Source organism: Prionailurus viverrinus, chromosome A3 (genome assembly GCF_022837055.1).
Source record: "Prionailurus viverrinus isolate Anna chromosome A3, UM_Priviv_1.0, whole genome shotgun sequence".
Classification (NCBI taxonomy): Eukaryota; Metazoa; Chordata; class Mammalia; order Carnivora; family Felidae; genus Prionailurus; species Prionailurus viverrinus.
This window is the reverse complement of record NC_062563.1, coordinates 59,081,413-59,107,872: the sequence shown is the minus strand read 5'-3', so window position 1 is coordinate 59,107,872 and position 26,460 is coordinate 59,081,413. Positions and strand designations below refer to the sequence as shown.

The 26,460-nt window shown below is 41.6% G+C and overlaps 1 protein-coding gene across 1 annotated transcript in view; it reads right to left on the bottom strand.

Annotated features, from left to right (window-relative positions):
* The window catches only part of RNF149 (ring finger protein 149), a 36,720-nt gene extending 11,958 nt beyond the window's left edge, over positions 1-24,762 (bottom strand). The window contains exons 1-5 of the mRNA XM_047851863.1: positions 24,141-24,762; positions 12,443-12,693; positions 11,443-11,511; positions 5,475-5,557; positions 3,220-3,316 (exon numbers count right to left, since the gene is read on the bottom strand). Of these exons, the coding sequence (XP_047707819.1) occupies positions 3,220-3,316; positions 5,475-5,557; positions 11,443-11,511; positions 12,443-12,693; positions 24,141-24,597 (957 nt within the window). The 5' untranslated portion in view covers positions 24,598-24,762. The remainder of the gene's footprint in view (positions 1-3,219; positions 3,317-5,474; positions 5,558-11,442; positions 11,512-12,442; positions 12,694-24,140) is intronic.
* Between the last annotated feature and the right edge of the window lie 1,698 nt (positions 24,763-26,460).

Below are 26,460 nucleotides of genomic sequence, written 5' to 3'. Positions count from 1 at the left end.
TACACAGAATCAGGCAAGAACATTAATGTCTTCTTTATTTAGCAACATCAGAAAATTAATTAGTTCTCAATAAGCAGCTAAGACCTAAACGGTATTTATTTTAAAAACCATTTCCCACCTTGACGTAAGCAATGCCACCTTTAAATTCTTTATTGACAGTAAGTGAAGCTTTGTCATAGATGCATTTTCCCTGCTTCCTGGACAGAGGGTGTGAATCAGCCTGGCTGTGGCCGTGAGCTCGGATTACTGCCTCTAACTGTCGTACTGTCTTAGCGCAGGCACCAGGGTTTGGGGGAAGAACACAGTATCTGAAAACAGAGGGCTTCAGACTGCATTTAGTTCACTTAAAAACAATCAGTTGTGGCTCCCTGAGGACAGTGTCTATTGGCTCTCAGTCTACCTTCAACTCTCCCGTGCGCTGCTTTAAAGAACAGGACCATGAAAGCGACAGCCCGGTCTTACATGGAGGCTAATCCAGATACCTTTCTGATTAATACCAGAGTCAGGCCATATTGTGAGAGAGGAAACCACTAGGTCACCTGGTAAATGAGCGGTGGCTTTTGGGTTTACTGTGAGCCTGGGCTTTACGTGAGAACATGGTGTTTGTTGCACCTCCCTCACTGGGCTCTCGGGGTCAAGGGCACGGCTGGCACGCTGCTCCCACTGCCACTCCACAGGGTTCTAGAACCGCCCTCCTGAACAACACAGCACAGACTCCTCCTCACTGGTAACTGAGACTCCCGACACAGCAAACCACGAATCCTACCGAGTTGCTAGAAAGTCCAAACTCCCACCCAGCCCACCCTTATCTGTTTTCCCAGATAGTTACTGAAGTGCCTGACAAACTGGACTACCTGCCAGTCTCAAAGCCCACAGGGTCATACCCCTATCTGCAATATAGTGATCGGTCAGACAAACTCTTTAACACCAGGCTCAGACTCCCCTCTTAAAATACCACCTTCTTATCTCCCCACTCCACCTGGTGGAGTAAATTCCTCCTTCCTCCATGCTCCTCAGCACTTCAAACATACATCCTCTGCTGCACTGTGCACGGGTGTGTCCCCTGGCCCCCAAAGTCCAGAAAGTGAAATCCCCAAGAGCCCACAGGCAGAAGGGCTGCGTCTCACTTGTCTTGTCTCCCCAAGTTTCGATCTAGCACCTGAAAGAGTGCTCCTTTGATACATGCTTGCTGAATGAATGAAAACAAGAGTGACAAATGGCCCATCCAGGAGGTTACAACTGCAAATGAAAGGACCACCTCCCAAGTCCATGTGAAGGACTGACAGCAGCTCTCTTACCAGTCATTACCATATGAGAGTGTCATACCTACGAAACCCAGTGCAGGACGGGCCACAGGGTTTAAAGAAAACGGCACATTCATCCAAAAAGTAAAAACTAAGGGCAAGACAAGTTAATCTCTTACTATAGGTTTCTGTTCTTCAAAAAAAAATTACTTTCTGAGGACATACTCAAGCTTTCTGAAATTAACATTTTAACAAATATACATACGTAGATATATTTCCCAAAACAAAACTCACAATGATTAAAGTCTCAGTGCTAAGTTTAGCGAAATATCTTTATAAAAACTTTTAGGGGGCACCTGAGTGGCTCACCCGGTTGAGCATCTGACTCGATTTTGGCTCGGGTCATGATCTCATGGTTTGCAAGGATGAGCCCCGTGTCGGGCTCTGCACTGACAGTATGGGGCCAGACAGGAAGGAAAAGAGGAAAAAGGAAACCTTTGCCAAGAAAAACATCTGTCAAGCTCCCTGTATTGTATTGGTTAAAATCCTAGGAAAGTGCACTCTCTTGTCTGAGCTACAGGCTCAGTTCACTAAGTTTCAAGTTCACTAAGAAAGCATGTTATGCCCTGCTAAGTAGAGCCATCATTATTAAAAACTATAAACTATAGAAATTCTAGAGGAAAGACAAAATTTCTAGACATTAAAGCGGGTGAAGTTTTCTTTCAATAAGACAGGTCTTGAATGCTGACCAACCCTCCCCCCCCTCCCCCCCCCCCCGCTCTTTCTGTGTACCTATGGTGAGGGCATTCTGGGACTCACACTGAAAAATATAATTCACATAAAATTACAGTAGTAATTAAGGCAGCAGGCTCTCAACTATCTTTCTAAGGCGCACTAAGCTAGAAGATGACAGGGTACCTCGAGGACTATTATGGCTGTAAGGTGCATGAAAAACCTCCTTGTGGTCTCTAGCTCTACCATAAACACTATAAAGTTTTCTAAAAAAAAATGTTTAGCAATACAAGAAGTTTATTTGATACTTAAATGACTTCTTCCAGAGATGAGTATTTCAAAATTATTTACTGTTTAACAATCAAGAATATTTTAAGACAATACATTACACGAAGACTCTAAAAATAATTAAAAATACAGCAATCTAGAGAAATCTGTTTTTTTTCCCCCTATGTCTCCCCTTTTGGGTGGGACTACTGGTTAAAAGCTTATACCCAAGAATTAAGCAAGCTGGTGTCTGAAAGCTGATTCCCCAGTAACTAGCTGTGTGACCTAAGCAAGCTACTTGGCTTCTCTAAGCTCAAGTTCCTAATTAGAGAAATAGTACTTACCTCTTAGAGCGGCCTTGAGGACTGCATGTAATAATGTACATAAGGCCCTCAGCACATGGCTGGCTACGATGAAGCACCCCCTTTCACTCTGCCCTCATGTCTCTGTTTTCTGAGGAAGGTCCTACGACCACCTGAGTACCACAAACTGACAGAGCAAATTCCACACGGGACCAATTTCCCCAGCAGGATTTGGTTTCGAAAGCCAGGAATCTGAGGCCTTGTGTCAAGGAGTGTTGGCTTCAGTTTCCTCATATGTAACATGTGTGCCTTGAGCCAGAAAATGTAGGAGGCTCCTTTCATTTCAAACTTTATAATTCTTGTTTATATGACACTGATGAGCATATATATAGTCTGCAGGGCAGCATACCAAAGCTCATTGCTCTAAGCAATTACAAACTCTCTGGGGGGAAGCATCTGGCCGTATTAGTCTATAACCGCAAAGGTAGCAGTTCATTAATTTTTTGGGATGTCTTAAAAATGCATTTTTAATCACGAGGAAAATTTCTTCAGAGAACCACAAACATGTTAGAAGGAGCACTTAATCCGTTCCTCTTGCCTCTGGTCAGTAATGAAATCGCATCACTCAGGAAGAACCGGGGCAGAGATTGAATATAAACAAAAATGTAACAAACCCAATATCCCAGGGCTTTGATGACATCAAGTTTACACATTGGACACGTGCGGTGATCCAAAAGCCATGGGTCAATGCATATTCTATGAAAAATATGCCTAAAAAAATTAAGTATGTGTTAATGTTTTAAAATAAATGTTTATATCTTATTAAGGAAACAACACATTCTACTAACTCACCTTCTCAGAACAAGTTAAACAACTTCAAATCAACATTCTAGTCTATTCACTTATTCTATGTCATTATCTATTCTATTTCCCATGTTAAACAGAATCTGGAACTTACAGGGAAATTTTCCCTTCACTCCACAAAAACAGCACGGTTTATTTTTGCTTCATGCTAGGCTATATTTTTATGTGCCCCTGTAACTTACTTAAAAGCCTTTTGGGAATAAATGTGGCATAAATAAACCAACAGCAAAAAGCTTATCCTGAACTCAGAGTATCTTATAGAAGTTCATGAAATGAATCAAACGGAAATACAGCAAAATATAAACAGATCGTCTTAGATTGTAGGCTTAAAAGAAAGCACTTAATTTCTGTCTTAACCGTGTTTTTGTATACTCCATGTTTTTCTAAAATGATCACTTTCAGAATCAAAAAGAGAAAAAAAGAAAAACTGCCTACGTATTTTCTTTTACTGATTTGTCTTAGTTGGCTCCCTTTGCCTCCTACCTGGTGAATCTGCCTTCTATACATGGTGAAGATACAGAGTCAGGAGAATGGATACAGTACCCATGGCTCCAGTGACCACTGTGTGATGTGATGCTGGCAGTCTGAACCAGCTGTTCAACCTCTCTGTATCTACACCCCAGGCTGTTCTCAGCAGCCGACATGCAGTGTGCTTACAACCGTGCTGGGCACAGAAAATACTGAGCAACTGTTATCACTATTAATGCTGTTGTTTGAAGACCTCTTCTTCATACAGAAGTCTGACAGCACAGTTAAAGATAAAAGAACTTAATTACAGAATACAGTCTAGCCCAGCTTGTCTTCTGTCCTTTCCATCCTCAAATTGAAACTGAAGCTGACTGACCCAATGGAATGATTTTTACAGAAACACAAAGGAAACATGTTGGCTTTATTGCGAAATCTGTTAAATAAAGCATGGGAGAAAATGGGGAGAAACAAGTAAAAACCCCAGATCAGGAGACCAGGAAATGTGCACATGCAACATGTCTGCTTGTGAGGGTCAAGTATGAAACCCAGCTCAGCTATCAGGACAGATCTGGTGTCACAAAGGAAGTGAGCCTCAGGCCGCTCACTTGTGCTGTATCCCAAGCATTATTTTTAAGTCAGAAAGACTGGCCCTAAAGCATCCTATGGTAAAAATCCTTTCTGATTTTAATAACTTTCTACAGGACATACTGACCCAATACATTAAGTGCCCACCACACCAACCTCATATAAAAGCCTGCAAACTGAAGTTAGCAATCTTTATTCTGGAAACTTTTGTTATTCTGATATTTATTTGTTTTCTCTACAGAATTACTGAGAACTTAACCTACTATAGAGTACTTATATATAAATACTGAAGTACTTTGTAAACACAAAGCAAACCATAATTACATATTAACTTCTGACCTATTTCTCCAATAGGTGAGAAGTATAATTAAAACTGATCAGACTCTAAAGTATATTGCCATTTTGTACATCTTTCTGGTAACAGCCATTCTTCTAAATGGTTATCAATAAAGTATCCCATTATTTAATTAAAAAAAAAAAAAAAAAAGGAAAGCTTGACTTCCCATTGCTAAAGCAAAGCCCCTAGTATACCTAAAGCAAGAAATATTTATTTGGCAGAACCTACCTAAAGCCCTACACCCCAGCGTGCAAATAATAGCAGACCACTGCCCTCCCCAATCGACTCTCTGCTAACTATTCCTGGCCGCCCCCCTTGGGGTCCTTCACCAGTCATGCTTCAGTCTCCTTACTCCGACACAGCATATCTTGCATGGCTAAATGTGGGATGGGATTCCCAGGTTCCTAATGAAGCCGTGCTTTAGACTAGAAGCCAATCAAAGATACATAATGGGTCTGTCTTAGGACCTGAAGTGTCCTAAGCAATTTGAAGGCAATATAATCTAAATCCAGGAGCCTCGAAGGCTCCAGCTTCCTTCCTAAAAGATGAGACGATCACAAGATCATCACATGATAGCAAGATCCTTACATCATAAAAAAACACGTTAACACTTTTGTCGGAAACCTGAAACATAGTGGGTAGTTTGCAGCGTCTCAGGAAGTAACAAGGACATACTTGCATGGCAGAATTCTGATAACATCCTTCACTTTAAAATTCTCAATACACACTGCACAGTTTTCTGCATCAACGTCGACTCCCTGTAAAGAGGAAAGAAAAGAGTTCACTGCATCCTTGCTACACGGTCTATGCTTAGTAAAACTCACCACGTCCTGGCTAAAACAATGACCAATTCTATACTACAGGGGTGCAGCCGGAAACTAAACACAATCTTTTCCCCACTGTCCAGAGATTTTTTACAGAAGCTGCCTGAAAAGGAAAAAATGTCATTGTCTACCTAATCAGACACCAACAGTTTTTAGCTACTAGGGGAGTGTTCATGTGTCTTTAATGTTCACGTTTTAAGGGTTATGGAAATAAATGCACATGCTTGCTTTACAATGGTAAGTTATTTTTCAAATGTAAAACTTATAAAGAGGATTAAGGGGCGCCTGGGTGGCGCAGTCGGTTAAGCGTCCGACTTCAGCCAGGTCACGATCTCGCGGTCCGTGAGTTCGAGCCCCGCGTCAGGCTCTGGGCTGATGGCTCAGAGCCTGGAGCCTGTTTCCGATTCTGTGTCTCCCTCTTTCTCTGCCCCTCCCCCGTTCATGCTCTGTCTCTCTCTGTCCCAAAAATAAATAAACGTTGAAAAAAAAAATTAAAAAAAAAAGAGGATTAAAATCCAATAAGATACTCATTTCTAGAATCATTAAAAACTAACAAAAATTCACTAGAACTTGCTAAAGAACATGGTTTCAACTTGTAAATGAGAAACACAAATGGCCAAATATCTGAAAATGTTCACCTCACTAATGATAAAAGAATCACAGATTAAAGTCAATTACTGTTTTTTTTTCTTTTTAATTTTTTTTGTGTTTATTTATTTTTGAGAGAGAGAGAGGCAGAGTGTGAGCAGGGGAGGGGCAGAGAGAGAGAGGGAGACACAGAATCTGAAGTAGGTTCCAGGCTCTGAGCTGTCAGCACAGAGCCTGACATGGGGCTTGAACTCATGAACCATTAGATCATGACCTGAACCAAAGTCAGACGCTTAATTGACTGAGCCACCCAAGCACCCCTCAATTACTGTTCTTCATCCATCAAATTAACAAAGGCAAAAAGAAATAAAATGTGCTGGAGAGGAAAAGTCTTGTGACAAAATTTCCACTTCTAAGAATCTATGAATCACAGACCTTTTTGGTGGTATCAGCTTTCCCCCCGTTTCCCAGGGTACCCCCCATATTAAACCACCTGGCCTCAACTAATCAACCAAAGCAGGCATGGCCAGAGTGGTCATCTGACCCAAGACAGGCCAATGAGACTCTCTTTGGTTCCGGGATAGATTCAGAAATTATAACCAGTGTCTGCATGTAGCTGCAACTTTAGCAAGTGGATTGTATGGGAACATGGCTACCCTGTCCTTATGTAATTATTTAAAAATACACTGAGCCATGTGTATCACTTGCTAGCAAGCAAGCAGTAAAAACTGATTATTATTATCAAAGATTATATGAAAATTTCTTAACATTTAAAATGGTATGGTACCACTAAAGTAAATATTATCACTTGTTTTATCATATGCCATGCAAAAGTAATGAAATAATTTATTTTAAGTTTATTTATTTATTTTATGAGAGAGAAGAGAGCATGTGCACAAGGAAAGGGCAGAGAAAAGAGGGAGAAAGAATCCCGAGCAGGCTTCATGCTGTCAGTGTAGAGCCCAATGTGGGGCTCAATCTTACGAACACTGGGATCATGACCTGAGCCAAAATCAAGAGTCAGACGCTTAGCCAACTGACTGGGCTAGCCAGGTGCCCCATGATGAAATAATTTTTAAAGCCCCTAATGGTTTGCCAGCTTACACATTACTGTGAATGCACCCATAAGAAAAGAAAAACTAGAAAACAAACCTGTCTCTAGAACTGGACATGATGTAGATTTAAGAAAACACACTTTTCAGTACAAGTTCAATCAGAATCATCAGAAAATCTATGTATGTGGTGCCTGGCTGGCTCAGTTGAAGAAGCATGCGACTCTTCGGCCTCAGGGTGGTGAGTCTGAGCCCCATTTGGGTGTACAGATTAAATAAATAAAACTTAACAAAAAACAAAAAGAAAAAAAAGAAAGTAAGAAAGAAAGAAAACCCATTTATGTACCTCACAGGCCATTTAGGGATCCTTTTTTTTTTTTTATTTTTTTTAAAGTTTGTTTATTTTTGAGAGAGACAGAGACAGAATGCGAGTGGGTTAGGGGCAGAGAGAGAGGGAGACACAGAATCCAAAGCAGGCTCCAGGCTTCGAGCTGTCAGCACAGAGCCTGACATGGGGCTTGAACTCACAAGCTATGAGATCATGACCTGAGCCCAAATCAGACGCTCAACCGACTGAGCCACCCAGGTGCCCCTAGGGATCCTTTTTTAACCATTATTTTGACAACTTAAAAAAAAATTTTTTTTTAACATTTATTCATTTTTGAGAGACAGAGCATAAGCAGGGAAGGGGCAGAGAGAGGGGGAGACACAATCTGAAGCAAGCTCCAGGCTATGAGCTGTCAGCACAGAGCTTGATACGGGGCTCAAACCCATGAACGGTGAGATCATGACCTGAGCCTAAGTCAGACGCTCAACTGACTGAGCCACCCAGGCGCCCCTATTTTGACAACTTTCAAAAACAGTGGAATCATATTTTCAAAAATGTTCTATTTAAAATATGCTCTGTATAGGAAGAGGATATCAATTTACTTATGTTCTCAAAGATTCAATTCAGTATATTATACATATAAGCCTCTGTTTTCTCATATTTTATAGACTGAGACTTTCTGCTATGGAGTAAAAGACATTTTCTCAGGGGAACATAAAACTACATGCTACTCAAGTAACAGGCCACATCTAATGCATGTACAGTTTGTCACAGGCTTTCACTGGAGACTCTCTCCCCAAGGACCCTCAGTGATCTGTACATCAGGTGCTAAACCTAAGCTGTGACATGAGAAACTTCTATTATTTATTTTTTAATTTTTTCTGTTCAGTACACATTTGCATGGGAAGAAACCAGTACCCTGCACAAACTATTAAAATTCAACTGTTAGTTCTGTTTAAGGCATGAAGGAAAGAATGGCAGCCAACGATGTAATTCCAAGAGTATCTCCATATTAATATTCTAAATAACCCATTAATATCAGAAGCCAAAGTTAAAAAAAAATCAAAGGTCTATATTTAATGAGTACTATGTTTTCCTTGCCCTCCTTCCCTTCCCCCTCCCCCTCCCCCTCCTTCTTCTTCTAAAGATTTTATTTTTAAGTAATCTTTACATCGAGGGTGGGGCTTGACTCTACAACCGTAAGATCAAAAGTCTCATGCTGCACTGACTAAGGCAGCCAGGAGCCTCTAATGAGTATTATTTGTTTTAAACCTTTAAGTTGGTCAGAAGAGATACATACAATAAGTATGGTTATTTTTGAAGGGGGAAGAGAGAGTGGAATAAGTGAAGTCTCAACAATTTGGTGAGATGTAAGAAAAAAGAAAAAACGGGGGGGGGGGGGAGCACTTGGGTGGCTCAGAGCGTCTGACCTCAGCTCAGGTCATGGTCTGTGAGTTTGAGCCCAGCATAAGGCCCTGTGCTTATAGCTCGGAGTCTGGAGCCTGCTTAGGACTCTGTGTCTCCCTCTTTCTCTGCCCCTCCCCCACTCACGCTCTGTTTCTTTATCTCTGAAAAATGAATAAACCTTTAAAAACAAAAACATGGCACAAAAACACTCAGATCAATGGAATACAACAGAGAACCCAGAAATGGACCCACAAACGTATGGCCAACTAATCTTTGACAAAGCAGGCAAAACTATCCAATGGAATAAAGACAGTCTCTTCAGCAAGTGATGCTGGAAAAACTGGACAGTGACATGCAGAACAATGAACCTGGACCACTTTCTTACACCATACACAAAAATAAACTCAAAATGGATGAAAGACCTCCATGTAAGACAGGAAGCCATCAAAATCCTTGAGGAGAAAGCAGGCAAAAACCTCTTTGATCTTGGCCACAGCAACTTCTTACTTAACACGTCTCCAAAGGCAAGGGAAACAACTGCAAAAATGAACTACAGGGACCTCATCAAAATAAAAAGCTTCTGCACAGCAAACAATCAGCAAAACTAAAAGGCAACTGACAGAATGGGACAAGATATTTGCAAACGACATATCAGATAAAGGGTTCGTATCCAAAATCTATAAAGAATTTATCAAACTCAACACCCAAAAAACAAATAATCCAGTGAAGAAATGGGCAAAGACATGAATAGACACTTCTCCAAAGAAGACATCCAGATGGCCAACCAACACATGAAAAAATGCTCCACATCACTCATCATCATGGAAATACAAATCAAAACCACAATTGGATGCCACCTCCCACCTGTCAGAATGGCTAACATTAACAACTCATGCAACAACAGATGTTGGTGAGGATGCGGAGAAAGAGGATCTCTTTTGCACGGATGGTGGGAATGCAAACTGGTGCAGCCAGTCTGGAAAAAAGTATGGAGGATCCTCAAAAAATTAAAAATAGAACTACCCTACGACCCAGCAATTGCACTACTAGGTATTTATCCAAGGGATACAGGGATGCTGTTTCGAAGGGGGCACTTGCACCCCAATGTTTACAGCAGTACTATCAACAATAGCCAAAGTATGGAAAGAGCCCAAATGTCCATCGATGGATGAATGGATAAAGAAGAAGTGGTATCTATATACAATGAAGCATTACTCGGCAATCAAAAAGAATGAAATCTTGCCATTTGCAACCAAGTGGATGGAACTGGAGGGTATTATGCTAAGTGAAATTAGTCAGAGAAAGACAAATATCATATGACTTCACTCATACGAGGACTTTAAGACACAGAACAGATGAACACAAGGGAAGGGAAGCAAAAATAATATAAAAACAGGGAGGGGGACAAGACATGAGACTCTTAAATATGGAGAAGAAACAGAGGGTTACTAGAGGAGTTGTGGGAGGGGGGGATGGGCTAAATGGGTAAGGGGCATTAAGGAATCTATTCCTGAAATCACTGTTGCACTATATGCTAACTAATTTGGATGTAAATTAAAAAAATAAAATTTTAAAAAATGATAAAAACAAAAACAAAGACAAAAACAAAAAACAACAGAACCAACCAAGTCAACCTACAAGTCAACATGGTTATCCACACTTTACAGCACAGAAGACAGACAAATAAAAAAGTAAATACTACTTCATTAGCAACTGTTTTCCTTTTAAAGAATCAATCCTCTAGAATCTGAGGTTCTAGATTAGGATCTGTCCTATTCCAAAAATGCTTTAAAACTCTGGTATGATTTTGACCTTTTCAGTCTCATGTTGGCCATGTCAAAATGTTTTCTTTTTTTAAAAAGTAGTTTTAAGTACATCTGTTCTCCCCCTCTCCACAAATCCCAGTATTTTTTCCCTGCAATTAAGGGAATCAGAGAGAATGGATACACAGCCTCAGATTTAACAGAAATGAATTTAAACTATCAAAGGTCTATAGTCTAATGGAACTTGAAGTTCTTTAGGTTCCTTAGAGTCATCTGTGACTGACCAACAGGAAGAACTTTCTTAGCAAATGAACATACCGGTCCTATCCAGTATGGTAGCAACCAGCCAATGGGGCCATTTGAGTATTTGGAATGTAGTTAGTGTGACTCAGGAATTGAATTGTAAGTTCAATTTCATTCTTTTAAATTATAATAGCTATATATGACTAAAGGCTACCCTATCTGATGGCACAGGTCTGGAAGGCTCTTCACATGTGCAAAGGAGTATTTCTGCCAACCCTTCTCCAAAATGAAACATGTATGCAACTTAGTTCTAACTCAAACCAGCCAAAACTCCACATGGTCAAGGTGAGTTTAACAGAATGGAAAGTTTTACTTAGACATATAAACAAATACATACTTTAAGAGAAGCAAACAAAAAAAACCTCATGAAAATATTACCTTTTCTCCATGCTTTACAGTATGAAGTGGAAGTTGGCCAATAATTTTCTTAGCTTCTTTTCTATGACTCTTAGGTAGGAAAAATATCATCATTAAAAATTTTAAGTCACTATTTTCAAAAATTTACATAAGCTTATAGAAAAAGCTTCATTTAAAAAACAAAGTTGAATGACTACAATGAAAATAACAAAAACTAATATTTACATCCTAATGTATAAAATAGCCATATATAACTTAAAGAGATGTTTGATCAAGAATACTGATTTTCAACTCCATGTCTGGGGAAGAAACTAATTCTCACGTTTAAATGTTGGCAAGAGAGGAGTAAGCTGAGGATGGGGGCCCCACATATTCATCAATATATTAACGTCTGTCCCTAAAATGAAGGCGGCTTCCTATGCAGCAGGTGCCAGATGACCCAGACACAACTACCAGATGCCAGACGACTACCAAAGCCAGAGAGGGTGGCTTTTCAAGACAACAGGATAAGCATGAAATTCAAAGGCCTGTCTTTGGAAGCCTCTGGCTCTTCTTTTACTGCCCTCCTCTTTGTTGTGACAGAGACACTGTCTCTCTGCAGAAAAACCGCCTTGAAAGTTGCCCCACAATGGAAGCCGGGAAGGCCTTCCCACTCTGCTCCTGGCCTTCAGGCCCAGTGTTCTTTTATTTTAAACACAGAACCAGGTCCACTCTACCTCAGGCCTATTTATTACCCCTTTATGTCTGAAAAAGGCAAAGAGGGTATCTGCAGGAGCAAAATATGCAAAAAGTGACCCCATTTAAAGGTATTTAATATCCTACAGAACAGAAAATTTAATATATTCTAATTAAAAAGTTATTTTCAAAAAGTTGTGTAGTAATTAAACAGTATGAGTGAAAATGAAATTAAGAATATGGTCCAAAAAAAACCCTCAAATATAACTTAAAGACAATATATATGAGAAATATTTATGAGCTATCTTTTAAAAAGCAAAGTTTAAAAAGAATTATCCATAATTACCTGACTTCCAAACTGTGAGCCAGTGTATAGGAAACGCTGTATATAGTAAAATATCAGCCAGGCTAACGAGATAATCATCATGGTGATAAAGGCAATGGCCACAAATACCACAGACTGACCACTGATGAACTCCTGCACATGACGGGTGCCAACTCCTATGGTCATTTTGACTGCAATGCCTTTCTGCACCAGATCCATAATTTCTCTTCCTTTTGGGTAGCTAACCATAATGACCACTATATTTCCTGTTCCTGGAGGAAAGAACAAAAAAAGTCAATATGAAGAACACAAAATAAGACACAGAAAAAGGTTAAGAGAAATAGAAGAATACTACAGTCTGTCCACATATAACCATCCCAAAACTTCCAAAAATGTTTAATTTTCAAGGAAAACTGGTCCCAAAAGAGAAAACAGACTGATTACATTAGAAGTAAAGTAAGTCTTAAGGCACCTGGGTGGCTCAGTCAGTTAAGCGTCCAACTCTAGATCTTGGCTTAGGTCATGATCTCACGAGTTCATGAGACTGAGCCCCAGTCAGGCTCTGTGCTAACAGCATGGGGCCTGCTTAGAGTTCTCTTTCTCCCCTCCCCCGCTCATGCTCACAGGCACACTCTCTATCAAAATAAATAAACTTGAAAAAAAAATAAAGAAGTAGAATAAGTCTCTAAAAACTACCCCCAAAAGTTAAGAGCGCCATTCAATTTCACAGGTGAATTCTACCACCAAACCTTTAAGTAAAACCAATAGTACTAAAATTGTTCCACAGATTAAAAAAATTAAAAAGGAAGTTTAGAAATTATTTCTTTTTTAAAGAATTTTTTTTTTTAACGTTTATTTATTTTTGGGACAGAGAGAGACAGAGCATGAACGGGGGAGGGGCAGAGAGAGAGGGAGACACAGAATCGGAAACAGGCTCCAGGCTCTGAGCCATCAGCCCAGAGCCCGACGCGGGGCTCGAACTCACGGACCGCAAGATCGTGACCTGGCTGAAGTCGGACGCTTAACCGACTGCGCCACCCAGGCACCCCTAGAAATTATTTCTAGAGAATAAAACCAAACATGGGAGTGAAACCAAAAGAACCATACAGACTAATTTCACTTATGAACATTAATACATGATGCCCAAAGCATGCCTATTAAACACAAGGAGGCATCTGAGAATTTCTACTATAATCACTATTATTTAACATTGGTCCGAAGACATGAGCAGACATAATACAATAATAATAATAATAATGATAACAGGAAAGAATGGGTAAAGATGGGTGAATTCCATCTATAGATTAATATAATAACCATAAAATATCAGTAGTATTCTTTATTTTTTTTTAATGTTTATTGTTGACAGAGAGAGTGTGTGTGTATGTACATGAACACGGGAGGCAGAGAGAGAGAGGCGGCGGGGGGGGGCGGGGGTGGGGAATGAATTCCAAGCAGGCTCTGTGATACCAGCGCAGAACTCGATGTGGGGTTCAAACTCACAAACTATCATGACCTGAGCTAAATTGGACGCTTAACTGACTGAGCCACCCAGGTGCCCCTTGAGGCCCCCTCAAGATTTAAGTATTCTTAAATCCTTAAGTGCTGTTTCTGAAGTTCATTAGGGGAAAACAATCAAGAATGATCGGGCAAAACTTTTTTGACTGGGAAAACTTTTTAAACAATAAAACCCAGACTAAACCTTTATAATAAAAGTAATTAAAACAGTGTAGTAGCAGCACAGGAAACAACCAGAATAACAGGGCAGAATCAAAAGTCCAGAAATTAGACTCTAATATATAAAAAAAAAACCCTCAGTATATGATAAAAATGTTATTTTAAACCACTGGGGTAAAATGGATTACTTTTTAAAAAATAGTATAGGGAAAATTGGGTATTATCTGAGAGAAAAAAAGCTACATCCCTTTCTCACAACTTATGGCAAAATAAGTCCCAACTAAATCAAAGATTTAAATATATAAAAAAGAGGAAATATAAACATGAAAATTTTCCATGTGGCAAGAAAAGAGCAAAATCAAGGAATCAAGATCAAAAGAGCAAAATGGTCATCAAGGGGAAAAAAGGCATATAACACAACAAAGACTGAAAACAGTTTCCTGGAAGAGAAAGAGCAACAGAAAAACAAAGGAAATGAAGTCAGTTTGCAGAAAAGATGAATACCTTTTTTTTACATAGCAGCTTCGGCGAGAACAGAATTCATATGCCACAAAATTCACCTCTTTAAAGTGCACAATTCAGTGGTTTTGAGTGTATTCACGAAAATTGTGCAACCATCACCCTAAATAGAAAACCTAAATGCCTCTGTCGTCACTCCCCAACAAATGGGTTTTAAACACATTAAGTCAGGGTACAGATGAAAACATTAAACAGATCTTCAACTTATGATGGGTTTACATCCTCAAAACCTATCATAGGTTGAAAATATCCTAAGCAGAAAATGCATTTAATATTCCTTATTGAACATCACACTCAACCAAGCCTACCTTACAAGAGCCTAAGGTTGGGCAAAATCCTCTAACATTAAGCCTGTAAGAAAGTGCTATCTGATGTCATTTATTGAGTACAATACCAAAACTGAACAGAAGGGTGGTCTGCGTGCAGAAAGGTTGTATCGGTTGTTGACCTTTGTGATTGTGTGGTGTAGGAGGAGCTGGGGCTGCTGCCACTGCCCAGCATCACAAGAAAGTACTGTAGGGCACATCACCAGCCCCGGAAAAAATCCAAATTCAAAATTTGAAGTATGGTTTCCACTCAATGTGTATTGCTTTCGTGCCATCATAAAGTCAAAAAATCGTAAATCAAACCATGGTAAGTTGGGGACCATCTGCGTCTATATGATTGGCAAAGATCAAAAAGTTTTGATCCTCTATATTGTCAAGAGTGAGCACAAATCTGCACGCCTGCACACTGCAGGGGGGAACTTATTTGTATATGTATACAGGAACTATCTATAAAGATATTTGTTGTCAAATTTGTTTTCTCTAAGTTTATGGTATCACAATCTAACGTCCATCAATAGGAAGAGAGTTATATAAATCCTATATAAATACATATAGGATATGTGTGCAGACTGAGGCGGCAACTGTTAGCACTGATAGGACTCAACACGACAAAAGAGGAAAAAAGCAAAATGTCAAACTATGTGGACGAAAGATCTAGATGTCGTATCAATTTAGACTGCCTCTGGAATGTGACCCAGAGTCTAGGGACCCTGACTATGTCTGTAGGGAAAGAGCTGGACACAGTAAAAATTCTGTATCATGTGCACATATTACCTATTCAAAACTAATTTTAAAAATACACATAAAGAATGTTCTCTGGCATCGCTTCGAAACTGATTTATAACGCAATTCTTTTGCAGAGAAACTGAATCTGTAGCAAATCCACTGTGGCCCCCCCACTGCCATCAGGATTTAGTTACTGAAACACCAGAAGGGCACCCTTCTAAGGTGGCTCCGGCCTGGAGGCCGATCCTCTGACCCAGGCCTCAAAGTGTCACTTAACAAGAACTGTACTGGTCTCCACACTCACACAGTCTGCCATGTCATCACTGGGGAGACACGCTAAGGGGGAAGGCACTTCCTGCCTTCAGGAAAGCAAACATCTAAAGCTGAGAAAGACAACTACAGAAACAATTATTATGATAGTAATACCACTTGTAATTACACGGTACCTTATAAGCAGAAAGCCTTTTTCATAAACCCCCTTTGGTGGAAAATTTCAAGTATGGACTCAAGTAGAAAGAACAGTTTAATGAACCCTACGTACCTATTTCAGTTAAAAAGTTTTATACAGAAAACAAAACTGTTTCTATGCTATGGTTACAGCCACATAAAACTTCTGGTACAGACATAATGCTCTTTGTGTTAACTGGGGAAAATAACTTTGGAGCACTTTCATATTTATATCTCACATGCAGCAGAAAGAGGTTAAATTACCATTTTACAGATGAGGGTTCTGAAATCTTGAGAGCTGCTCAATGTCATACACCGCCTGGAAAAGCCAATCCTTGGGTCTGAAGACCCAGCTCCCACATAGTAAGTCTGCCCTACCCTCTCCTCATGGGGGACCTAGCCTTCAGAGCCTCACAGGCTGGGTTCAAATCTCACTGTTATCCACTGTCTAGGTCTGGAGAATCTACCCTGAGAGTATTTATTCAGCCATAAAATGAGAATGAGAATTTTTCTATTTTTGACTGTTGCTTATTTAATATGAAAGTAGAATACAAAGAGCTACAGAAATGAAGTGATAATTTTGTCTGAGGTGGGACAGAACTCTTTCCCTGGGAGGACACTTGAACTACATCTTGAAGGACAGGCAAGGTTTACCAAGACAATGAAGGGGGGATTTCTAGGCTGTGAAATCACCATAAAAACCTATTTGGGATGGTGACTGGGCCTATTTGGTTAATGATAAAAATATAGTGGTCTCCCTCTTATTCATGAGGGATATATCCCAAGACCCCCAGTGGATGTCTGAAACCACAGATAGCACCAAATTCTATATATACTATGCTTTTTTCCTACACATACCTAAGGTAAAATTTAATTTATAAATAAGGCACAGTAAGACATGAACAACTAATAATAAAGTACAACAATTATAACATACTGCCAAAAAAGTTATATGAATGTGGTCTCTCTTAAAATATTTTATACTGTACTCACCCTTCTTGTGATGAAGTAAAACGCCCACATGATAAGATGAAGGGAGGTGAGTGACGTGGACATGATGACCTAACATTAGGCTACTACTAACCTTCTGAGCATAGGTCAGGAGAATCATCTACTTTCAGATCAAGGTTGACTGTGGGTAACTGAAACCATGGAAGCTGAGACCATGGATAAGGGGGGGGGGGGGGCAACTACTGCATATGTAAAGGTTATCCTGTTGATCTCCTATCCCCAGTGCCTCACATAGAACCTGGCACATAGAAAGTGTTTAATAAATATTTGTTGAATAAATGAATGAATGAATGAATGAGAGGTGGAAGATGAATTGAGATTAGAGAGGTTCTCGAACACCAAATTTTTTTTTTAAGTTTATTTATTTTGAGAGAGAGAGGGCACATGCATGAGCAGGGAAGGGACAGAGAGAGAAGGAGAGAGAGAATCTTAAGCAGGCTCTGCACTGTTAGCACAGAGCCTGACACGGGAGTTGAACTCATGAATTGTGAGATCATGACCTGAGCCGAAATCAAGAGCTGGACGCCCAACCCACTGAGCCACCCAGGCACCAAGGACACCAAAATTTTCAAAGGGAGGGGCTATTAACACACAACAATTATCAGAAGGATAACCTGAACTGAAAACACTTGTAATATCTACTTGAAAATTTTTACCTAGGAAACTAAAACAGTTCACTGGGTTAAAAGAAATCATTAAAAAAAAAAAAAGTGTCTAGGATGACAGCTAAACCATTTGCTATGCTAATTATAGCAGCAAGATTGCTTCTGGGAACCACTTTAAATTAATAAAACTCAGAATGAAGATTCATTCTATCCCATGATTTACTTTTCTGGGACATTTTTTTGGGATGAACTGGAAGCAGGGCAGCTCAATGAAAATGCATGACCCCAAGGGCTGCCAGGCACAGGCACCTTATTCGGCCCTGCCCTTACCTCCTGATGCACTGCCTCCTCCCTAGGCCAATCCTAGAGAGCCTTAGTGGCACAAAAGAGCAAGTCATAGCTTATTTCTAAACTGAACACCTCTGTTTCTTCACAGGATGCACAGACGCTCAAAGACTTGGGACCGGGGAGAGAAAGCTCTCAAGATTTTTCTTCCCTAGACCTTAACACTGCTACCAATCATGCTTATGTAAAAAAAATGTCACCTGGTGCAATCCCCCTCCTTCCCCAAAGAATCTATACCTCTCACCATTACAGGGAAACTCCTTGAAGGCAGTTTTATTTTTGTCTTACTTAGCACAAGGTCTGTGTACAGAGAACATGATCATAAACTTGTCAAATAGTAAATACCAAACACAGTACTCTTTAGCAAGCCAAACTATCCATAATATAAAACTCTTCTGTGCCAAAAATAAAATTGCATATGTTTGCATTTCCTTTCAAATTTCTATGTTCCTCTTACCACTTGGTCAAAAACAAAAAATCCTATCTTGGGAAATAGTGGGTTCAGGGGTGCCTGAGTGGCTCAGTCAGTTAAGCATCTGACTCTCGATTACAGCTCAGGTCATGTTCTCAAGGTTCATGAGTTCCAGCCCCACAGTGAACTCTGTGCTGTCAGTGCAGACAGTGCGGAGCCTGTTTGGGATTCTCTCTCTTCCTACCTCTCTGCCTCTCCCCGGCTTGTGCTTGCTCTCTCTCAAAATAAATAAATAAACCTTAAAAAAAAAAATAGTGGGTTCAAAATTCTAGAGTTTACATGTGAGTCTAGTGTACCATTTTGCCTCCCAAAGGAAATTATATAGAGGTGGGAACTACTGAAATATTTAAAGTGGTAGATTAGATTTCTGTTCTAGAAAACTGATTCAGGCAGCAAGAAACACATTTTAGAGTTCCAGCAAAAGAAACCCAGGACGTTTCAGGTCCTTTTTTTTTTTTTCTTTTTTTCTAATAACTTCCATACTCTCTCCACCTTCTGCCCCCAACCTAGGAAACTCCTGGTCACATCTCTGATTCAGCACAAGCTCAACTCAAGGCTGCTCAGAACCACCTACCCCTTTGTGGCTGCAATGCATCAGTGCCTCTTAGACACAGCTTTTTATACACCCACCACAATTTCTTTATAGGTTTCTCTCTCTCACTAGACGAGTACTACCTGTTCTTATTTATTAGTTTTTGTAGCCCAGCATCACACAGTGATGACCTATAGAAGAGTTTCTGTATGCAAATATTGGCTTTCCTTCTATATAGTTGAAATGCCCCAATAAGGAGAATACTATGGACTGCTTTGCAGGAGGAACAGGACACCAAATATGAATGCAAATGTTTCTGAAATTTGAAGTTATTACACAAAACAGAAATGTTTTTATGGTTGGCTAGGAAGTGTTGGCAGGACACAAAAACAAATGTTGATTCTTTCCTTGGAATTTAAAATTACATTTTGGATAATTCGACTTGCTCAAAAATATTTCGTATTTGTTGAATATACTATCCACCTCTTTGCAGTGTTCCTAAATGCATTACTTTATCTCAGGAAATCAGCATTTTACAATTCTATTCCTGCCACCAACAATGTCCTGTAGTCCAACCCCACCTACCACACACACCCAGAGACACCCTTCTCCATCAACGTGTCCTTCAAAATTCAATCTTTCTGGGAACTGTCTCAGCTAATCCCACCTTCTATGTGCCTGTGAGGTGCCATTTCTGTCTTCCTACAGCACCAAAATACATTAATTCAAATCCAAATTTTTGGATCATTTGAGTATAGCATTAAACATCATCAAAAATTTATTATTTATAAAAAACTATTTACCATATTCTGCAAATGCAAAATGCACATCTTCCTTGACGCTAGGGGCTTCTACATCTTAGTCATCTCCCTCCATCCCAACTCTGGCCCCTTCCTCAAACATAGCTCGAAGCCTTGACAGTACTTGGCACTCAGTAAACACCTGTTAACAGAATGTGGACTGTATGCAGAATGAATGAATGAATCTATTTTTAAAAGGTCAAGATTTCAGCTAAAGGGTCATCCTATTTATTACTTAAAGATTATTTAAGTAATCTCTACACTCAACATGGGGCTCAAACTCACTACCCCAAGATCAAGAGTCACATGCTCTACCGACTGAGCCAGTCAGGCATCCCCAAGATCATCCCATTTATTAACTGACAATAACTACACTAAGGCCAATACTCTATAAAAGCTTTTGTTTTAATGATTTGACCTGTACCAATTTTTACTCACCTTGGTAAAAATGACTTCTAGTTACCCTTGCAATACCTGCTTTACATGTCCTTTCTTTGTTTCCTAAGCATATAATTCCATCAAGGTCCAAACCATATTATCTAGAAAGCTGTTTATCGCTCTTACCATGCCCCAAAGTCCTCAAAGGTAGGCATGTGTCTTATGCATTTCTATCCCTGAGCAAGCACAATAGTTGGCCCAAAGTGGCTGCTCATTATCCTGTCTGCTAAAGTAAAGGAAATTAAGATTAATTAACAGGGGATTAATTAAACAGTCCTTATAGTTGTTCTGATAGAATATTATCTTGATGATTTTTTTTTTTTAGAACCACAGTAAAAAACTGATTTGAGCACAAAATATCTTATACTGGATTTAGTAGAGTCAAGCAACAGGTTTAAAAAAAAAACAAACAAAAACTGGTGAAATTCTCCTTGAGATTTGGGAAAAGACTATCACGATTTAATTTTACAAGCAGCCACCTCTACCTATTCTGTAGGACAACAGTAATACACAGGAACACCCAAACCATTGAAATCCGCGGTTTTTACTGTCTCTAGCCACATCTTGACAAAATGCAAGAAACCTAAACTTGAGCTGCATTCAAGGTTCTGTGTGACATTTCAAATTCAAGTATGTCAAAGCCACTTTGTCTTCTGAGTTAATTCCATTCTTTCCATTCTTAATGCTACTCCATTCTCAAAAAGTCATGATACATTTGTACCCTTGTCCCCAGTTGGGCCAAGTTGTATGAAGGTCATTCCTTTCCATTCCTTTGGTCACCACTATAATATTGGCCCTTATACAGATGACCCTTTGAACAACACAGGTTTGAACTGTGTAGATCAACTTATGCAAGGAATGTTTCCAATAAATACAGTACAGTACTGTAAATGTATTTTCCCTTAGGATTTTAATAACATTTTCCTCCTTCTAGCTTACTGCATTGTAAGAATCCGGTATACGATGCATATAACATCCAAAACATATGTTAATTGACTGTTTATGTTATTGATAAAGTGTCCAGTCAACAGGAGGCTATTACTGGTTAAGTTCTGGGGAAGTCAAAAGTTATACGCAGATTTTCAACTGCATGGGAGGTTGGCATCTCTAAGCCTTGTGTTGTTCGAGGGTCAACTGTATTTCTACTTAGACTAGCCCAAAAGTCTGACAAGAGTCTCTGAAGATTTTCATGTCTAATGCCCTGGTCACATTGCTACCAAATTAATCTCCCTTTAAGTCAGTGGCTCAAATGTTGGATGATTCCGTCATCATTTCTCCCCTCAGACATTTGGTATCATCTGGAGACATTTTCAGTTGTCATAACAGGACACTACTACTGGGATCTAGTAGGTAGAGGCCAGAAACCCTGAACATCCCATAATGCACAGGAAACCCTCTCCCACAACAAAGAATGATGTGGCTATATATACAGATCACCCTGTTACCTTGGGCCCTGTGAAAAGGGGTTAAAGTACCTACCTCAAAAAGCTGTCAGGAGGATTAAGTGAGCCACACTGAATGAAGAGCACTGAGCACAGTACCTACACACTGGGTACTTTCACACATTCAAAAAAAATTGCTAAAGCTGTTACTTTTGTCTTTTTTCTCAAACAATTACTGTCACAGAAAAGGGATTGAATGGACACTGATAATGGGAATAGAAACAAGAAAAGGATTTCAAATAAACATCGATGTGGTGTTTTTCTGGGCCTGGACAAATTTTGTGTCACTAGTATAAGCAAGCAAGGCGGCTGAATCATTTTTAAAGCAAGTGCTATTAGCCTGGAAAAATGTTAATGTCATTATCAAAAAATGCAGTAAACAAATTTAGAAAATTGTAGCTGATGAGCCTGCCACTGAAGAGAAAAAGTCCTGGGGTACCTGGGTGGCTCATTTGGTTGCGTGTCTGATGCTTGGTTTTGGCTCAGGGCATGATCTCACAGTTTGTGGGTTCAAGTCCCATGTCAGGCTCTGTGCTGACAGTGTGAAGCCCACTTGGGAGTCTCTGACCCTCCCCTGCTTTCTCTCAAAAATAACTAAACATGAAAGGAAGGAAGGAAGGAAGGAAGGAAGGGAGGGAGGGAGGGAGGGAGGGAGGGAGGAAGGAAGGAAGGAAGGAAGGAAGGAAGAAAAGGTCCAAATGAAGATGTTGTAGACTCAAAAGAGATTGCAAGGACCCAGAATCAGAATCCTGACACACTAACCTTTTTGACAGAACTACTAAAATTGGGAAAAACCATCAATAGGATGTATCAGGAATGCTCTGTGAAGTCTGATAGGGCTTTTCATGGTAGTCTTATGGAAACATGACTTGGGTACAACAATTAGGTAGACTTGTAATCACTGTAATAATTGTACCAAAGGTGGTGCCTCACCCATTGCCACCACATGAGTGGTTACCTCTTCTCTATCCTGGATACATCACTTCCATCCAATATCAAACATGGCTTACCATTGTTCACCCTACCCTCACTTGCCCTATAGTTTCTGCCCATTTCTCAGCACCTCCTGGGCCGTCCCAGTCAAACTTCTTGGAAGAGTTGTTCTAACAGTTTCCATTTTCTCACCTCTCAACTGATTTCCATTCCCATCACTGCTAAAATAGGCCAAATCCAAAGTCACTTTTCTGTCCTCATTCTAGTTAAGTTCTAACTTGCCTTTAAGAAATCAAAACAAAGGGACGCCTGGGTGGCTCAGTCAGTTAAGAGGCTGACTTTGGTTCAGGTCATGATCTCAATTGCTCGGGAGTTTAGGCCCTGTGCTAACAGCTCAGAGCCTGGAGCCTGATTCAGATTCTGTCTCTGTCTCTCTGCCCCTCCCCTGCTCGCTGTCTCTCTCAAATATAAAACATTAAAAAAAAAAATCAAAGCAGAATGAAAAACAAAAGTACAGGAAAAAGGATGTCTGACTTGCAACAGCAGCAACTTTAAAAAAGACTTTAATCACAGTAAGTCAAGAGTCATGATCTTAGAAGTCATAACAGAAATATGTCCACTCTGCTGTGTACTGCTCCTATGGGACTCGGAATTCAGTTCTGAGGATGTCTTCTTGCAAAATAAGACTTTTAAACTGTCATCACTGCTTGAAGATAGAACCTGTTGAGGGGAATAGGTGTGTGGGAAGTACTGCCTGGCAAAGAGCAAGATCTTTTACTGAATGTACACAACTTGAAAAATTTCATCTGAACTCAAGACTCAAGGAACCTAACTGGCAGTCGCGCCAGTATTAACCTCAATGCAGAGAGCGAGAAAGCATACCTGAACTTAAATCCAGATTTTCTGATTCGAAAGTTTAGAATATTCGGACACGCTTTATTAAAGTGGAGAAAACAGAGTGCCACCAATCACCACTTTACGTTGGTGAAGGGGCTGCCAGACCTTGGAGCGCGCTAGGAAAGAGCTTCAATTCTCACCCCACCTGACTCTGGGTAACGAAGAATGGAAAGGGACCCATGATTAGCAATCATGAGACCTTCCACCACAATCCTCTTTCGGTGGGTTTTAATTTCCTTCTCTCTCCCCACTGCCCTCCTCCAGATGGCACCTCCCTTCACTTGAAGGGCCCAAGGCGAAGATCTGATTTTGTCTGGAGGCCCGTCTAACTTCCTACAGCGTCCCGGGGGGAGGGGGGTCACAGGGCGCAAACCTAGAGCTTCCCCCGTAGTTCTCAACGGCCAGAGGCCATCAGAGTCGCGCTCCCGGCCCCTTCGCTGCTTGCCCCTGGGAGGCGGGGGTCAAGGCCGAGGACGAGAGGGCCGCGGGCCATGACTAGGCTGCAGAGTTCCCCCCGCCACTTCCCCGCGCCCCCCGACCTCGGCTTACCCGCGTGGGACATGGGCACGGTGAGGTTCCCGTGGCTCTCCTCGTTGTAGAGGACCACGGCCGAGGCGTTCCTCCGTGCAGCCACCAGCACCTTGTCCTTGAAGGTGCAGCCACCGCGCGCCACCAGGGCGACCCAGGGCGCGGCTCCATGGCCGCCGGGCGCGGGCACGAGGAAGCGGGTATCTGGCGCGCAGCCCTCGGGGTCGCGATCCGCCGCGCGCGGGACGCCCACCAGGCCCTGCGCGCCCTCCTTGGGCGAGCTGTCGCCGAAGCGGCCGCTCTCCGAGACGCTCCATACGGTGCGGTTCGTGTACGGGTCGACGTACTCGGTGCTCACCACGGCCGAATACCACTCGAACGCCCGCCCCCGGGCCCCGGGCGCGCACACAGCCAGCGCCAGCAGCGCCAGCACGCCGCGGACCCCGACGCCGGCCTCGGGCCGCCGCCGCCACGCCATGGCCCCGCAGCCAGGCAGTCGGGGAGGAGACCGGGCCGGGAGCTGCGCGACTCCCGAGGTCCGGAAGGAGGGCGCGTGCAAGCAGCCAGAGAGCGAGGAAAAGACGCTCTCCGCGGAGCAGCGCAAAACCAGGCCGGGGGGCGGGCGGGGCCGCGGCGCACGCGCACCTGGCGGAACGGGGCGTGGGGCGGGGCTTTTCCTGGCCCCTCCCCGCCGGGGAGCCCTCCCCCGGCGGGCGAGCAGCGCGTGCTGGCTTGAGTCAGACCCTCTCAGTGCCTTGAGCTTGTCTGGTTCTGGCAGTTAGGCGGTCTAGTGACGCCGGGACGGGTGCTGGCAACCCACTCGCCGGCTTGCGCCACTGGGGGCCCGGTGGCCAGACGCCGAGCTTGTGTAACAGGACCTCCAGGGCCCCCGAAGCCAGGGGAAGTAGCCGTCGGAGAAACGGGAAGCTCCTCGGCGTGCGGGCCCGGGGGGCATGGGAGCGCGGTTGTGTAGAGTCGTCCAGCGAATGTTTATGAAGAATTTACAGTGGAGGGGCGCCTGGGTGGCTCAGTCGGTTGAGCCTCCGACTTCGGCTCAGGTCATGATCTCCAGCTCGTGGGTTCGAGCCCTGCGTGCGGCTCTGTGCTGACAGCTCGGACCCTGGAGCCTGCTTCGGATTCTGTCTTCCTCTCTGTCTGCCCCTAACCCACTCGCATTCTGTCTCTGTCTCTCTCAAAAATAAACATTATAAATAAATGAATGAATGAATGAGTGAATGAATGAATGAATTTCCGTGGAAGGCACTTGGCGGAGGCCTTGCTTGTCTAGAACCAAGCTGCACATATTTTCCAGATACGTTTGGTGGCCAATTATTTAATGCTAATTGATACCCTGTAGCTTCTCTCAAGCATTGTGCTCACAACAGCCTTTTCTATTATGGTATTTTATGTGCAATCTGCAGTTTTGAAATAAGTGCATCTAACTACCTATTTAGATGAGCACTTAAATTGTATAGCAGTAAATAAATATTTGGAAAGAAATACTGGGCGATAGTCCATTTAAAACTGCCGTGGATACAAAGCCTTATTGCTGCAGGAAAAGTTTAGAACATTAATTTCTGACTGACTCATCTTCCTCCTTCTACAAGGATCTATAATTGAAGGAAGTAGGCTGTTGCCACTCATAGCAGGGTTTTTGTTGTGCCTTAAACCTTCTCACTTTCTCCTTTTTATTATTAGCCTCTCTTGGGCTGTATTTTTTAAGAACGTATTTATTTAAATTCAAGTTAGTTAACATACAGTGTAGTATTGGTTTTAGGAGTAGAACCCAGTGCTCATCCCAACAAGTACCCTCCTTAATGCCCCTCATCCATTTAGCCCATCCCTCCTCTCACCTCCCCTCTTTCTCCATATTTAAGAATCTCTTATGGTTTGCCCCCGTTTTTATCTTGTTTTATTTTTCATTCCCATCCCCTGTGTTCATCTGTTTTGTTTCTTAAATTCCAAAGGATGGGGCGCCTGGGTGGCGCAGTCGGTTAAGCCTCCGACTTCAGCCAGGTCACGATCTCGCGGTCCGGGAGTTCCAGCCCCGCGTCGGGCTCTGGGCTGATGGCTCAGAGCCTGGAGCCTGTTTCCGATTCTGTGTCTCCCTCTCTCTCTGCCCCTCCCCCGTTCATGCTCTGTCTCTCTCTGTCCCAAAAATAAATAAACGTTGAAAAAAAAAAATTTAAAAAAAAAATTCCAAAGGAGTGAAATCATATGATACGTATCTTTTTCTGACTTATTTTACTTCTTAGACTGCATTTTATTATTGATTTATTTATGTATTATTAATAAAACCCCATAAAAACATCTGGGCTTTTCTTTTGGGGAGGTTTAAAAA